Source organism: Odocoileus virginianus, chromosome 16 (assembly GCF_023699985.2).
Source record: "Odocoileus virginianus isolate 20LAN1187 ecotype Illinois chromosome 16, Ovbor_1.2, whole genome shotgun sequence".
Taxonomy (NCBI): domain Eukaryota; kingdom Metazoa; phylum Chordata; class Mammalia; order Artiodactyla; family Cervidae; genus Odocoileus; species Odocoileus virginianus.
The window spans coordinates 3,252,871-3,269,711 of NC_069689.1; the positions used below are offsets into that span (position 1 = coordinate 3,252,871).

At 37.1% G+C, this 16,841-nt stretch overlaps 1 protein-coding gene across 16 annotated transcripts in view; it reads left to right on the forward strand.

The window, feature by feature from the left end:
* The window catches only part of NRG4 (neuregulin 4), a 105,162-nt gene that overhangs the window by 42,206 nt on the left and 46,115 nt on the right, over window positions 1-16,841 (forward strand). For 2 of the 16 annotated variants that reach the window (XM_070477631.1, XM_070477630.1), the window contains exons 5-7: window positions 4,139-4,205; window positions 7,893-8,045; window positions 9,433-9,509. The exons of 11 other annotated variants lie outside the window; for them this stretch is intronic. In XM_070477631.1, the coding sequence (XP_070333732.1) occupies window positions 4,139-4,205; window positions 7,893-8,045; window positions 9,433-9,492 (280 nt within the window). In that variant the 3' untranslated portion in view covers window positions 9,493-9,509. 3 more of the 16 variants (XM_070477632.1, XM_070477633.1, XM_070477638.1) reach the window with 3 other exon arrangements.

The following is a 16,841-nucleotide window of genomic DNA, read 5'->3' on the forward strand; positions in this document are numbered from 1 at the left end:
TGTCTGTTATACTGAAGTGAGTAAGTGGAAAGAAAGAGTTAAAGAGTATTGAAATATGGAAAGTCATTGAAATAGGAAGAAATCTAGTGTTTTAGTTCAGGCTACTATAGCAAAATACCATAGACTGAGTGACTTATGAAAAACAAATTTATTTCTCATAGTTCTGAAGGCCAGAAGTCTGAGATCAGGGTGCCAGCCTGGTTGGTTTCTGGGGAGTGGCTGCTTCCTGGTTTGCAGATGTACCTGGGTAGAACTTTTGACTGGCAGATTTATTGTCAGGAAGAGCTGGTAAGGAGCCAGCCTTCAGACTGCAGAGACATAGGATAGAATGAGGAGGACCTTCCTCTAGATGTAAGCAAATTACAAACCACAGGCCAGATTGTTTTTGTTTGACCCTTGACTTAAGAAGGTTGGGTTTTTTTTGGTTTTTTTTTTTGCTTTTTAAAAGGTTATAAAACATACTCAGAAAAATATGGAAGATTATGCCATTCATGGCAGGAAGAAAGAGTTCACTAGAGCCTCTTTAATAAGGTCACTAATCCCACTCATGAGGGATTCCATACTCATGACTTAATCACCTCTCAAAGCCTCTACCTCCTAATACTATCATATGGGGTTATGAAATTCAACATATGATTTTGTGGGGGGGACGCAGATGTTTAGTCCATAGCACTTAGGTTGTCACTCTGCTTTTGTATTTTATATAGATGCACTTTTAGTTTATTTTCAAAGAGTGACTAATGAAAGAGAATGGGCTACTTTGGTGGGAACTCATCCCAGGCTTAAGGATATATCTGGTTTCTTCCTAATGTCAGACTTTAACAGTGGTAGTAATTGAGGAGAAGTTGAAACCATGCCCCACGATTCATAATGGTTAGGAAGGAAGCAAGGTCACCATGTTGCGCGATCGCAGGAGATTCTGAGATTAGCACTCGCTGTACAGTGCATGGTATACCCTGGAGCTGCTAAACATTCTGGAAGAAGGTGAAGTCAGGAGGAGCAAAAGGGACCTTGAGAAAAAAGGAAGAAATATAGTGACTTAAGGGTTCAGTGAAACAGAATGGCAGATAAGTTTAAAATCACATTTTATAAAAATAATTGCCTTCTAGTAATTTTAGGACCATGTTTCTAATACATTCCTATAGGCTATACTGCCTATATGTAAAGGCAAACTCATTTCCCATCCCAACTCATACTATTTCCTGCATTCCCTATTTCTATTAATGACAATCCGACCAACTTGTCACTGAGAAAACGGATTCATCTTCAACTGTCATTGAACCCTTGTCTGGTTGTCAAGTCATGATTCTGCCTTTGCTGTAGGTCTCTCATCTTTCTAGCCCTCCGTGTTCTTACAATCATTGTGTTAGCTCATACCTTCTTCGGAGAAGGCAATGGCAACCCAGTCATTGTTCTTGCTTGGAGAATTCCAGGGTCAGCGGAGCCTGGTGGGCTGCCGTCTATGGGGTCGCACAGAATTGGACACGACTGAAGCGACGCAGCAGCAGCAGCAGCAGCAGCAGCATACCTTCTTAATCCCTGATTTGTCTATAGAAATGGTTTCCTAGCCAATTTTCTTGGACCATAATTCTTATCACTACTTCTGCTAAAATAAAACTTCAGTGACAACCTTCATACCTACCCATCTGCCACAGATACAATAAAGTTTCACCTTTTGCTGTAGCTTTTAGCGATGTCTTCTGTTTGCCCCCAAACCACCTTTGTGATCTGTTCTTCCTTGGTCTGTGTTCTACCTAGAACCATTTTCTATTTATGTTAGATACATTTTGCATTTTCTCACGCTTCCTTTTCTTCCTGTCTGTTGGCATCTTATTCCAGTATACTTACCTGGGAAGTCCCATGGACAGAGGAGCCTTGCAGACTACAGTTCATAGGGTTGCAAAGAGTGGAACTTTGACTTGTGACCGAGCACAAATGTACATGCATATTCAAATCCTACTTATATTTCAAGGTTGCCTCCTTCCTAATCACTCATCTCATCACACATCAAAATTAATCTCCTCTCTGTACCGAGAAATGTGTGGAATTTATTGCCTTATATTTTGTATCACATATATACTCATTTTCTTTATTCTACAATAAATATCTCCCATCATTCTTACCATTTAGGAAATTGCCTTGCCCATGGTAGATGACAGTTTAAATAATTGTTGATTCATCTCTGAATCAGTGGTCAGTATATTTTTCTTGTGTGAAATATATAAGTAAATTAATAAAATAGTTAGAAATACTACAATGGCAATAAACAAGTAGGCTTTACAAATTTAATTTACTCTTTCTTACACATTGGTCTTTTTATTCTGTCTCTATTTTTTTTTTCTTATTATTTGGACTTTCAAACCAGCGTCCTCTGGTTTTTCTTATCTGGTTTCTTTATTTGCTTATTTAGCACAGTAATTTTCTCTTTTTAAGCTAATATTTTAAAGTTGAGGACTACATGATATCAGTTTGTTAGTGCTGAGATTTGCTCTGGAGCCTAATTCATGTACAGAATTTTAAATGGTCTGTGTCTACAAGAGAAGATTGTGGATTCTTTAATTGACACATGTCGAGTTTTATGTATACACTTTAGATCAGGCTTGTTATAATATGCTGTTCAAATCTGTCATAGCCTTAATAATTTTATGGATATGATTTTTATTTTTCCATCCTACATTCTGTTTATTTTCATTGACATGTCTTAAAATTAACGAAAAGAACAGAAAAAATATTAGAATTGTACATAATGTGTGTAAGTATTATTTTGAAACTTGTGCTTCAGATGTGTCAGTGTGCATGTGTTTGGAGTCACATATATTATTTTTTGATTCAGTGGCTCAGTGTTGTTATTTTTTTAATTGATGGTGGTACAGTCGCTAAGTCGTGTCTAACTCTTGCAACCATGTGGAGTGTAACCCCCCCAGGCAAGAATACTGGATAGGGTTGCCTTTTCCTTCTCTAGGGGATCTTCCAGACCCAGGGATTGAACCCAGGTCTCCTGCACTGTGGACAGTTTCTTTACCAACTGAGCTACCAGGGAAACCCTATTCTTTAAAGTTGGAGTATAGTTAATTTACAATGTTGTGATACTTTCTGTTGTCTAGCACAGTGAATCTGTTATACGTACACATATATCCCCACTTTGTTAGACTCATTTCCCACATAGGTCATTACATGGTACTGAGTAGAGTTCCGTTGGGCTCTGTGTGCATGCTCAGCCACTTCAGTCGTGTCCTACTCTTTGCGACCCTATGGACTGTGGCTCCTGAGGCTCTCTGTACGTGGGATTCTGTAGGCAAGGATACTGGAGTGGGTTGCCATGCCCTCCTCCAGGGAATCTTCTCGACTCAAGGTTCGAACTGGGGTCTCTTGAATCTCTTGCATTGCAGGCAGATTCTTGCAGGCTCAGACTCACTGAGCCACCTGGGAAGCCCCTGTGCTATATATTAGGTCTTTATTAATATTTATTTATTTTATATGTGGGCTTCCCTGGTAGCTCAGCTGGTAAAGAATCCGCCTGCAGAGCAGGAGATCCCAGTTTGATTCCTGGTGTGGGAAGATCCCCTGGAGAAGGGATAGGCTACCCACTCCAGTATTCTTGGTCTTCCCTGGTGGCTCAGCTGGTAAAGAATCTGCCTGCAATGTGGGAGACGTGGGTTCGATCCCTGGGTCGGGAAGATCCCCCAGAGGAAGGCATGGCAACCCACTCCAGTATTCTTGCCTGGAGAATCCCCATGGACTGAGGAGTCTGGCAGGCTACAGTCCATGGGGTGGCAAAGAGTCAGACACAGCTGAGCGACTAAGCACTGCACAGCATTTTCTATATAGTAATGTGTATATTGTTGTTGTTGTTTAGTTGCTAAGTTGTGTTCAACTGTTTGTGACCCCATGGACTGTAGAATGCCAGGCTTCTCTGTCCTTCACTAACTCCCAGAATTTGCTCAAATTCATGTCCATTGAGTCAGTGATGCCAACAGTTTCACCCTCTGCCACCTCCTTCTTCTTTTGCCTTCAATCGTTCCCAGAATCAGAGTCTTTTTCAATGAGTTAGCTCTTCACATCACATGACCAAAGTATTAGAGCTTCAGCTTCAGCATCAGTGCTTCCAGAGAATAATCACGGTTTGATTTCCTTTTAGGATTGACTGGTGTGAACTCCTTGCAGTCCAAAGGACTCTCAAGAGCCTTCTCCAGCACAGTTCAAAAGTGTGTATATGTTATGCCCTTTCCTCTTGCCCTTAATCTTTCCTAGCATCGGGGTCTTTTCCAGTGAGTCAGTTCTTCACATCAGGTGGCCAAAGTATTGGAGTTTCAGCTTCAGCATCAGTCCTTCCAATGAATATTCAGGGTTAATTTCCTTTAGGGTTGACTGCTTTGATCTCCATGCAGTCCAAGGGACTCTGAAGAGTCTTCTCCAGCACCACAGTTCAAAAGCATCAATTCTTGGGTGCTCAGCCTCCTTTATGGTCCAACTCTCACATCCACACATGACTACTGGAAAAACCATAGCTTTGACTATACAGACCCTTGTCAGCAAAGTGATGTCTCTGCTTTTTAATACACTGTCTAGGTTGGTCTTAGCTTTTCTTCAAAGAAGCAATCATCTTTTAATTTTGTGGCTGCAGTCACCATCTGCAGTGATTTTGGAGCCCAGGAAAATGAAATCTGACAGTTCCACATTTTTCCCATCTATTTGCCATGAAGTGATGAGATTGGATCCCACGATCTTCGTTTTTTGAATGTTGAGTTTTAAGCCAGCTTTTTCACTCTCCTCTTTCACCTTCATCAAGAGGCTCTTTAGTTCCTCTTCGCTTTCTGCCATAAGGGTGATATCATCTGCATATCTGAGGTTGTTGATAATTTCTTCTGGCAATCTTGATTCTAGTTTGTGAAGTCATCTAGCCCAGCATTTTGCATGATGTAACCTGCATATAAGTTAAATAAGCAGGCTGACAATATATAGCCTTGACATACTCCTTTCCCAATTTTGAACCAGTCCTTTTTTCCATGTCCAGTTCTAACTATTGCTTCTTGACCTGCATACAGATTTCTCAGGAGGCAGGTACGGTGGTCTGATATTCCCATCTCTTCAAAAATATTCCATAGTTTGTTGTGATCTGTACAGTAAAAGGCTTTAGCGTAGTCAATGAAGCAGAAGTAGATGTTTTTTTGGAATTCCCTTGCTTTTTCTATGATCCAACAGATGTTGGCAATTTGATCTCTGGTTCCTCTGCCTTTTCTAAATCCAGATTATACATCTGGAAGTTCTTGGTTCACATAGGGCTGAAGCCTAGCCTGAAAGATTTTGAGCATAATCTTGCTAGTTCGTGAAATGAGTGCAATTGTACGGTAATTTTACCATTCTTTGGCATTGCCTTTCTTTGGTATTGGAATAAAAGCTGACCTTTTCCCGTCCTGAGGCCACTGCTGAGTTTTCCAAATTTGCTGGCAAATTGAGTACAGCACTTTAAGAGCATCATCTTTTAGGATTTTAAATAGCTCAGCTGGAATTCCATCAGCTCCACTAACTTTGTTCATAACCACATTTCCTAAGGCCCACTTGACCTCACACTCCAGGACGTCTGGATCCAGGTGAGTGATCACACCATTGTGGTTATCTGAGTCATTAAGAGCTTTTTTGCACAGTTCTTCTGTGTATTCTTGCCACCTCTTCTTAATCTCTCTGCTCTGTTAAGTCCTTGCTATTTTTGTCCTTTATTGTGCCCTCTTTGCATGAAATGTTCCCTTTGTATCTTGCATTTTCTTAAAGAGATCTCTAGTCTTTCCCATTCTGTTGTTTTCCTCTGTTTCTTTGCATTGTTCACTTAAGAAGGATTTCTTATTTCTCCTTTCTATTCTCTGGAACTCTGCATTCAATTGGGTTTATCTTTCCCTTTCTCCTTTACCTTTCGCTTCTCTTCTTTTCTCAGTTATTTGTAAGGCCTCCTCAGACAACCATTTTGCCTCCTTGCATTTCTTTTTCTTGGGAATGGTATTGGTCACCACCTCCTGTACAGTGTTACAAACCTCTGCGCATAGTTCTTCAGGCACTCTATCAGATCTAATCCCTTGAATCTATTCGTCACCTCTACCATATTATCATAAGAGATTTGATTTAGGTCATATGAATGGCCTAGTGGTTTTCCCTACTTTCTTCAGTTTGAGCCTGAATTTTGTAATAAAGAGCTCATGATCTGAGCCACAGTCAGCTCCCAGTCTTGTTTTTGCCGACTGTATAGAGCTTTTCCATCTTTGGCTGAAAAGACTGTAATCAATCTGATTTCAGTATAGTCCACCTGGAGATGTCCATATGTAGAGTCGCCTCTTGTGTTGTTGGAAGAGGGTGTTTGCTATGACCAATACGTCAATGCATTCTCTTGCCAAAACTCTGTTAGCTTTTGCCCTGCTTTATTTTGTGCTCCAAGGCCAAACTAGACTGTTACTCCAGGTATCTCTTGACTTCCTACTTTTGCATTCTAGTCCTCTATGATGAAAAGGGCATCTTTTTTGGTGTTAGTTCTAGGAGGTCTTGTAGGTCTTCATAGAATCATTCAACTTCATCTTCTTCAGCATCAGTGGTTGGGACATAGACTTGGGATACTGTGATGTTGAATGGTTTGCACTTGTTTTAGTTTACTGATTCCTAAAATGTCAATGTTCACTCTTGCCATCTCCTGTTTGATCACGTCCAATTTACCTTGATTCATGGACCTAACATTCCAGGTTCCTATGCAATATTATTCTCTTATTACCTTTTAAACATCTGAAAAGTCTGTATCTATAGTGATGGTCACCTTTTAATTTCTGATATAAATGTTTTGTGTTTTTTCTTTTTTCCTAGAGGTTTATTTATTATTTTTTTCAACACCAGTTTTAAGCTTTGCTCATTTTTCTCAATTGCATTTTTGTTTCCTATTTCATTGATTTTTTTTCCCCAGTGAGACTTTAAAATTAGTAATTTACCTCAGTCCCCATCCCAAATCGCATAACTTCATATCAATTCAGTCCTTAGCCTGAGCCTCATGACCAGTTGTTTTTATGTAGGATAAATTAAAGATAGTAGTCAACTTTTTCCATTTAACATTATCTCATAAATGCTTTTTTTAAAAATTGCCTTATCTTCTTGATGTCATTTCTAATGAAGTATAGTTGACATGCAACATTCCATTCATTTCAGATGTATAGCATGATGATTTGACATTCATATGCATGAATATTGATGTCTGTGTCCTTAAGTTAGGGAAGTTTCAGCCATTGTTTCTTTGAATAAGCTTTCTGCCCCCTTTTCTCTTGCTCTTCTCCTTCTGAGACCCCTATGATGTAAATTTTGTTGTATTTGATGTTGTCCCATTGGTCCTTTAAGCTGTCTTCTCTTTTTAAAATCTTTTTTTTTTTCTGCTCTGTTTTGGTGAGTCCCACAGAGTGTCCTGTACCCTAGAACACTGATTATTTCTCCTTCATCTAGTCTGCTGTTGAAGCCCTCTAGTGTATTTTTTTAGTTGATTGATTGTATTCTTCAGCTTTCTGACTTCTGTTTGGTACTTTCTTAGATTTTCTGTTTCTTTGTTGAAGTTATCTCTGTGTTTATCCTTTCTTCTTCCAAGTTTGGTGTCTTTATGACTATTACTTTTAACTGTTTAGTAGGTAAATGACATCGCCATTTCACTTAGGTTTTTTTGTTTTTTGTTTTCCTGGAGTTCAGCTTATTCTTTCATTTGGAACATATTCCTCTGTTTCCTCATTTTGCTTGGCTCTGTATTTGTTTCTATGTATTAGGCAAGATAGCTCTCTCTCCCAATTTTGAAGGAGTAGCTTTGCGTAGGAGATGAACCTTACTGTTTAACTTTGCCCTGGATCTTTATTGTCTCTTCAGCTGCCTTGCTGTTGTTTCAGACCTATGAGGCTTGGAAATGCATTCCCCTCTGGTCAACAGAGCCTGACAGTCAAGGGGCATCCCCTGGGGAGAGGGCTCCACGTGACTACCGGTTCTGGCAGGACCTAGGGACAAGCCCTGGGAATGGGACACTTGTCTGTCACCTCTGTCAGGTTAGTGCCTGCATTTATTTCATTTAAATTACTTAAGGATATTTCCTGACACATAGTGAACAATCAACAAATACTTGTGGAATGAATAAGCAGCTTTGTACATATGGAGGGGAGTTTTCTTTTCATTTTTTTTCTTAGGGTGACTTTCTGGGCCTGGAACAGTCATAGAGTATATATTCTTCTTGCCTGGGAAATCCCATGGACAGAAGAGCCTGGTGGGATACAGTCCACAGGGTCCAAAAGAATTGGACAGGACTTACCGACTAAATAACAACAACAATGTAACAACATATTTTCATAGCAGACAGTGTTGAGTTTTGTTTAAGAACACAGGGTCTAGACTTCAGCATAGCTGTGAGACTGTCTTTGCCCATACAAGCTGTATGCTTGTGGACTATTTGCCTCACTTCTTTGAGTCACATTTGACTCATCTGTGAAATTGGAGAAACAAACTCCTCTTGCCCAAAGATGTTATGAAAAATCTAAGCACAAGTAGTGTTGGCTAATATCTGTTCATTGTTTCTTTTTTTGCACTTTCTTTGGGTTTAATTTTCTCCTCATTCTTTAGCTCCTTGAACTCATCATTGGATGTTACTGCTTATACAATGCTGAAGTATATATAACTGTGTGTATAAATCTGCACATGTATGAAATTACTTATCTGTAAAGTAAATTCCTAGAGGTAAGATTTCAGGGTTGAGGATGCATACTTTTGTGATTTTAATAGGTGTCACCAAATATTTCTCTATGGGGATTAAAATATTATTTTGAACTCCCACCAGTAATGTATTTGAGTAACTGTTTCCATTACAACAGAGTTGTCAAACTTCTGGATTTTTGCAAATATGATAGACTAAAGCCATAGTATCTCAGTGTTCTTTTCATTTATCTTTTCCTAATTATAAGTAAAGTCAGACATCTTTCATTGCTTAAATACTAATTATCTTTTTTGATAAACATTTGTTCACATATTTGCTTATGTTTAAAAATTGGGTTATTGATCCTTTTTATTTCTAGAACTTGTCTTATATTGGGGAGGTTAGCCTTTTATGTATAATATTAATTTAAAATAATTATTTATAGCTTATTATATTTCTTTTTACTTATCCTATAGTGTTTACTTTTCCATGCAGTAGTTCTTTTATTTGTCTGCAGTCAAAATTTTCAGTCTTTTGTTTTTTTTCTTAAACTTCAAATTTAAGTCATACTTAGAAAAGTCTGTCTTACTCCAAGGTTATAAATAATTTTCCCATCTTTGTTTCAGGTTGTTTTTTTAAAATTAAAAATTTATTCTACTTAGAATATGTATGTGGTCCAGATTTATCTTCTTCAATATAACTACCCAGTCCTCTCAACATTATTGATTTAATGTCATAATTCCCATTAGAATGTCATCCTCATGAGGACAAGAACTTTTACTCATGCTTACTGCTGGAATTGTGCCTGAAACATAATAGGTACTCAGTAAGTATTTATTAAATGCTTGAATTCCTCTACTGATTTGAAATGCCAACTTTGTTATATACTAAGTTTCAAATGTAAGTATTTGAATTCTTTCTGGAATTTCTCTCATTTTCCTTTGGCCTGTTCATGTGCTGGTAGCAACTTCTTTTAATTGTTGGATCTTTATAGTGAGATTTAATATATAGTAAGTCTAGGTTTTGCATCACCACACCCCTAACCTTGGTTTTTAATTTTTTCATATGAACTTTAGAATTAATTTATCTGTCCAGAAAGAAAAACTGTGGATTTTTTTGCTAATTGCATTAAATTGATACATTCACATACGGGCAATTTTTTTTTATTAATTGCATTAAATTGATACATTCATGTAAGGAAAAAAAAATTTTATAGTGCTGAGTCTTTTTATCCAAGAATAATACATATCTTCTTATTTATTCAAATTCCTTTTTGTGTCCTTTAGGGGTGTTTTAAAAACACTTCATATAAATTTTGCACATTTCTCTAGTTTTTTCCTATAGATTTTATGTTTTGCTGCAAATATAAATTGTTTTACACACAAACTTAATAAATATCATGTTACTCCTATATTTAAAACTCTTCAAAGACTTTCCATTTCACTCACATAAAGACCAGACCCAGAGGCTTAAATGGCTGTCGTATTTCTCTACCTTCATATCCTATTTCTCTCCTGTTGTTCAGTCTACTTCAGCCACGCTGGCATCCTTGGTGTTCCCCAATGACAAGAAAGTTCCTGACTTAAAGATAATGTCCTGGTTTTTCCTTCTGTGATAGAATGCTCTTCTTCAAGATATCCTTATGGCTAACTCCCTCACATCATTCGTCTCGTCACTGTCAACTTCTGGACCACTGTTTAAAAAATGAAACCTATTCTTTTCCCATTTCCACTCTTCCTTTATCCACATCTCTTATCATCTACTAACATGCTATCTGATTTTTAATTTATCTTTAAAATAATTTTTGTTTATTTTATTTTTGATTGTGCTGGATCTTCGTTACTACACAGACTTTTCTTTGGTGGTGGTGAGCAGAGGCTACTCTCTACTTGTGGTGCGTGGGCGTTTCATTGCAGTGGCTTCTCTTGTTGGGGAGCATGGGCTCTAGGGTGCGTGGACTTCACTAGCTGTGGCGCATGGGCTCAGTAGTTGCAGCTCCTGGGCTCTAGAGCACAGGCTGATTAGCTGTGGCACACAGGCTTAGTTACTCCACGGCATGTGAGATCTTCCCAGATCAGGGATCAAACCTGTGTCTCTTTCATTGGCAGGCAGATTCTTTATCACTGAGTCACCAGGAAAGCCCTTGTTTACTTTATTACTTACTATCTCCCCAAGGTCAATTATAAACTCCATGGTTTTTTAAATTTAAAAATTTAAGAATTTTTATTTTATTCAGTGATGTTTCCCATGAATATAGAACAAGTGTTCAATAATTATCTTTCAAATGAATGGAGGCCCAGCTATTCTGCTAAATTCTTTTATTGTTTGTAATATTTTTTCAGTTGATTCTCTTGGTTTTCTCATCATGTACAATGGAAAACTGATAGAGTGATCTGGTACCCAATTCAAGCATTATATTTTCTATAAAGCTTTTCCAAGTAGAATTAGCTGGCCTCCATTTTACACTCTGTGGCAGAGCCTATTAGTGTTCAACAAATATCTTTGGGGTCGTCTACATTTCCCAGCCCCACTTGTCGATAGGTTGGATTCATGAGATTGACTTCTGGGACAGAGTGTTATGGGAAGGGATTCAGGCCACTTCCAAACCTGGCCCCAGACAACTGTTTCCTGAAAAACTCCAGCCTATCTTTTTCCTACTTAAATCTGTTACCTTGGACGCCATGTTTTCAAGGTAGTAGATTTAAGTGATGGAGAAGGGCTGCCTGTGAATGAAACAGTGTCTTTTGTCTTTCTTTGTATTAAGCCACCAATTTGAGGATTATCCTAAATATCAGCTAGTAATTATATGCTCACATACTCAGACATGTTTCAGACATCTTTATGACTCTTTATGTCACTTAAATGACTTCTGTATATGCTGCTCCCTAATAGAATAATAAGCCCCTTGAAGGAAATGCATCCTCTTATTTGTCTTTGAATTGCCTCCATACAGTATAAGTCCTGGAATATAATAAATCCTAAAAGAAAAAAATTTTTTTAGTAAAATGTTGACGAGGAAAGCCAGGATGGAGAAGAATTTGGAAATCTTATCACTGAAAAATAGGGATATTTAATACCAAGTAATCAAAGCTAAGATAAAATAAATTCTGTGAGGAAGATGTTTACAAGAGATTGGATTTGAAAATAAAAGTTATTTGTAATTTTCTACAGAGATGTATTGAATTTTTTTTGCCCTTTTTTAGTTTATACATTTACTTCTCTCATTAATTTAATAAAAAACCAGTGCTTCTAAAAATCTCATGAAATTTTCTTAGTCTACTAAAGTATTAGAATGGAAAGGGCTCAAATGAGGGGAAGGCCATGAAAAGAAGCCTTAAAAATATCATTAAATTAATTTCCTCAGTTTTACACCTGCCTCATCCTTTTTACAAAGCATCTCAACCAATATGTGTTAAATAGAAATTCAAAATATAGAGCTAATTATGGCCATCAAGAAAAAAATGTGTAAATCTTATATTTATAGATCTTTATGATGCAATTCTTATAACACATTTCACTGGGAATATTTGAGGTTTGATCTAGGACCTGTTCATTCTTCATTCTGATACAACCATTTTATCTGATTTCTACCAAGACAGTACAAGCAGATGTAGTAATAACAAATGAAATATTGAGATCTAATACTATCATTATATAGATAAACAATTCACTAGTTGCTGTAAAAATAAATTATTATAAACAAGAATTGGGCACTATTTTCCAGTTTTGTGAATGAATCTCTTTTCTGTTACGTGTAAGGGGTAGCTTATGTCAAGCACTATATCTGATTTCCTGACCTTTCACTAATGTTTTCTTTTGTCAGCAGTATCTCTTTATTCCACGTCTTATGTAATCAAGCACATCAGTTAAAAAGCCAAATGAAATTTTTTAATAATATGAAGGTTTAAATTTTAAACTCTTGTAATTAAAAAGAAAATGAACTACCCAGTAAAGTTTGTACACCTAGGCCATAAAATAAGTAACCTTATGAAATACTGTGTAACCATATAACCGTATTATCACAACCTGGAGATCTTCTCTTGGTCTCCGTGCTTTCAAACCTAATTATGCCTAGTGTGGAATGTGTGTATGAGTCACTCTGTCGTGTCTGACTCTTTGTGACGCCATGGACTGTAGCCCGCCAAGCTCCTCTGTCCATGGGATTTCCCAGAAAAGAATACTGGAGTGGATAGCCATTTCCTTCTCCAGGGGAGCTTCCCGACCCAGAGATTGAACCCAGCCCCAGCCTTGCAGGCAGATTCTTTACCTTCTGAGCCAACGGAGAAGCCCCATGCATAGCATCGCGGGGGGAGGGGGTTCTCATCTCTCATGAACACTAACTGGGCCTGTAGAGACTAATAAATAACCATTCCAGTTTATTAATTTTTGAGTGGTAGTTAACACAGACTTGAGTTAATGTGAGTCAGGTATTTTCTCTGTGTTGACTGTTATACATGGGAAGTCAAGTTTATAATTAGAACATTGTTTAGGGAATATAGAGTGGGAACAAAATTATATAGATTGGATTTGTCACTAGCCTGTTGCATTCATTTCCATAAGAGGAATAATCTTACCTAGGACTGTAATGCTTGAAGTCTGGCCCATAACTTCTCTATTAGTGTTTAGATGAGTACTGCTAAAGTTTGCCTCTTGTGCTCTTTTTCCCTGGGTTCCTCTTGCTGACCAACAGCTCCTCAGATTGACAGGCTTTTTCTTTAGATGTGTTAATATATATACAGCCATTCTCCATTTTTTAAAGGACCTTGGCTTTGTTCATCTCTGATTCATAGACTTTATAATTTAGCTTTTGTTAAATAACCTTGTTTCATTCATTTATCAGTAGTGTAGAGCATCTTACTTAATACACAGTAAGTGTATTACTTACTTGTACTTAATACACAGTCTAAATATAGTTGAGGTGTGTTGCAAGTATTACATATCTTGTATTGTTTTTTTTTTCCTTTGTGTCCTTTAGCCCATGACTACCAACAATATGAGTCTTGTGTCTAGTACTGTTTAAAATGACTAAACATGCAGGTAGAATTTCATTTTAATTTATAAGCCTTTTAACTACCTCTGTATTTGTAGTTTTTGCTCCAAGGATATATACAGGTTTAACTTCACAGTTAATATAATCGTGACTAATTTTCACTTCATACAAGATGCGGAAATCTTGCCAACCATATTGTTCCACTTGTTTCCCTATTCTTCATGCCGTCATTATCCTAACAAATGCATCTACCTAAGTCTGTAAGCTCCACAATACAGTATTTTTGTTTTTGGTTTAAATAGTCATGTGTATTTTTCTAAATGGAGATTTAAGTGACACTGTTTTTTAAGTGTTTCCAGTGCTTATCATTCCTTTCTATAGATTTGTCTCCATCTAGTTATTTCCCCTGAGTCTGGAAACCTTCCTTTTTATTTTTCTTACAAAACAGGCTGCTGACCATGAGTTATCTTTTTTTCCTTGTATCTAAAAATGTCTTTATATTGCCTTCAGTCTTTTTCTTAACAGCTTCATTGAGATATAATTAGCATATCATATAATTTGCCCACTTAAATAAATAGTTCAATGTTTTTTCATATGTTCACAGTGTTATGCAATCAACTATCACTGTAATCTAATTTTAGGACATTTTCATCCTCTCCTAAAAACTTCCTTGGTGGCTCAGATGGTAAAGAATCTGAACCTGCCTGCAATGCGGGAGACCAGGGTTCGATCCTTGTGTCAGGAAGATTCCCTGGAGAAGGGAATGGCAACCCACTCCAGTATTCTTGCCTGGAGAGTTCCATGGACAGAGGAGCCTGGCAGGCAACAATCCATGGGGTCCAAAGAGTCGGACAGAAACTGAGTGACTAACAGGTTCACTTTCACACTTAGAAGTACACCACAAACATTTGTAATTAATCCCTATCCTCCATTACATAATTAGTCTACTTTCAGTATGATTATCCTATTTTGGATATTTAATACAAATGGAATGAGACAATAAGGGTTATTTCGTGAATGCCTTCTTTGACTTAGCCTAAGTTATTTTATGTTGTAGAGTTATCTATTTTGTAGCATGTCTCAGTACTTTATTTTTATCACCAAATGATGTTGTATTGTATAGATATACATTTTATTTCTCCACTTACTGGTTAATGAACTTTTGAGGTTTTTCCTACTTTTGGGCTATTATGTGTAGTGCTGCTGTTATTGCCTTCATATTTAAAGGGTATTTCTGCAAAATACAGAGCTCTGGGTTCAGTTTTTTTTTTCACACTTTAAATATTTCCTTCTACTGTCTTCTGGTCTCTATGAGTTCTCATACAAAGTCAGCTATTATTCATGTTACTATATTCCCATATGTACTGTGTTGTTCTCTCTGATTACTTTCAAGATTATCTCTTTTTTCCCTCCAGCCATTTAACTATGATGTACCTAAGTTTTCTTGGTGTATGCAATTTCAGTATGCAAATTTATCTTTCACTAAAGTTGGGAAATTTGAGGGCATCATTTCTTTAAATATTCTTTCCTGCCCCATTCTCTAATTTTTCTCCTTTTGGGTTTCCAATTACAAGTATGTTGACCTTTTAACACTGTTCCATAAATCATTGAATTTTTCTTTCTTTTTTAAAAAAAATCTTTCTGTATTTCAAACAGATAGTTTGTAATGATCTGTGTTTAAGTTCACTGACCCTCCTATTATTTACAATCTGCTGTTTAGGTCATCTAATCAATTTTTTATTTCATATTTTATGAGTTCTAAAATTTCCATGTTAATTATTTTTTTCATATTTCCTATTTTTCTGCTGAGCTATCTTATTTCTTCATTGATTATATTTTCTTTTATGTCCTTGAGCATTAAACCTTGGGATTCAAAATTCTTGTCTGCTTATTTGAGTGTCTAGGTCATCTCAGGGTCATGCTCCAGTTGATTTTCTTTACACTGAGTGCTGTTACTGTAACATACATGTCCTAGTAAGAGAGGAGAACAATCTTTCCTCTACCCATCTTAGGTTTATTGGTTGGGGCCTTGCAAATTAGACTGACAAAAATTAAAAAGAGAAAAACAGAAGTTTAGAAATGCATGTTTTCTGAATAAATACATGAGACCATTTGGTGGTGAGTAACTCAAAGGGTTGGTTTAAACTTGGGGTTTCTATAACATCTGAACAAAAAACAATAAATTTGTAGAGAAGTGACAAGACAAGGAGAGATTTTAGACTTTAAGGATGGCAAACTATGGAAAAGTAAATATATGGGAAAACTAATGGAAGATAAACAATATTATATATGCAGATGATACTACTGTAATGGCAGAAAGTGAAGAGAAACCAAAGAGCTTCTTGATAAGGGTAAAAGAAGAGAGTGAAAACCTGGCTTAAAACTCAATTGTCAAAAACCTAAGATCATGTCATCTGGTCCAATCATTTCATGGCAGATAGGTTGGGAAAAAGTGGAAACAATGACAGATTTCGTTTTCTTGGGCTCCAAAATCACTGTGAATGGTGACTGCAGCTGTGAAATTAAAAGATGCTTGCTCCTTGCAAGAAAAGCTATGACAATCCTAGACAAAACTAGAGGCATCATTTTGTTGACTGAGGTCTGTATAGTCAAAGCTATGGTTTTTCCAGCAGTCATGTATAGGTGTTGGACCATAAGGAATGCTGAGTGCCAAAGAATTGATGCTTTCAAATTGTGGTGTAGGAGGTGACTCTTGAGAGTCCTTTGGATGGATACGAGTCTGAGCAATGCCAAAGAATGTTCAAACGACCACACAATTGCACTCATCCCACATGCTAGCAAAGTAATGCTCAAAATTCTCCAAGCCAGGCTTCAACAGTATGTGAACTATGAAATTCCAGATGTTCAAGCTAGATTTAGAAAAGGCAGAGGAACCAGAGATCAAATTGCCAATATCCATTGGAGCATAGAAAAAGCAAGGGAATTCCAGAAAAACATCTACTTCTGCTTTATTGACTACACCAAAGCCTTTGACCGTGTGGATCACAACAAACTGGAAAATTCTTAAAGAGATGGGAATAGCAGACCACCTTACCTGCCTCCTGAGAAACCTGCATGCAGGTCAAGAAGCAACAGCTAGAACTGGACATGGAACAACAGACTAGTTCCAAGTTGGGAAAGGAGTACATCATGGCTGTATATTGTGAC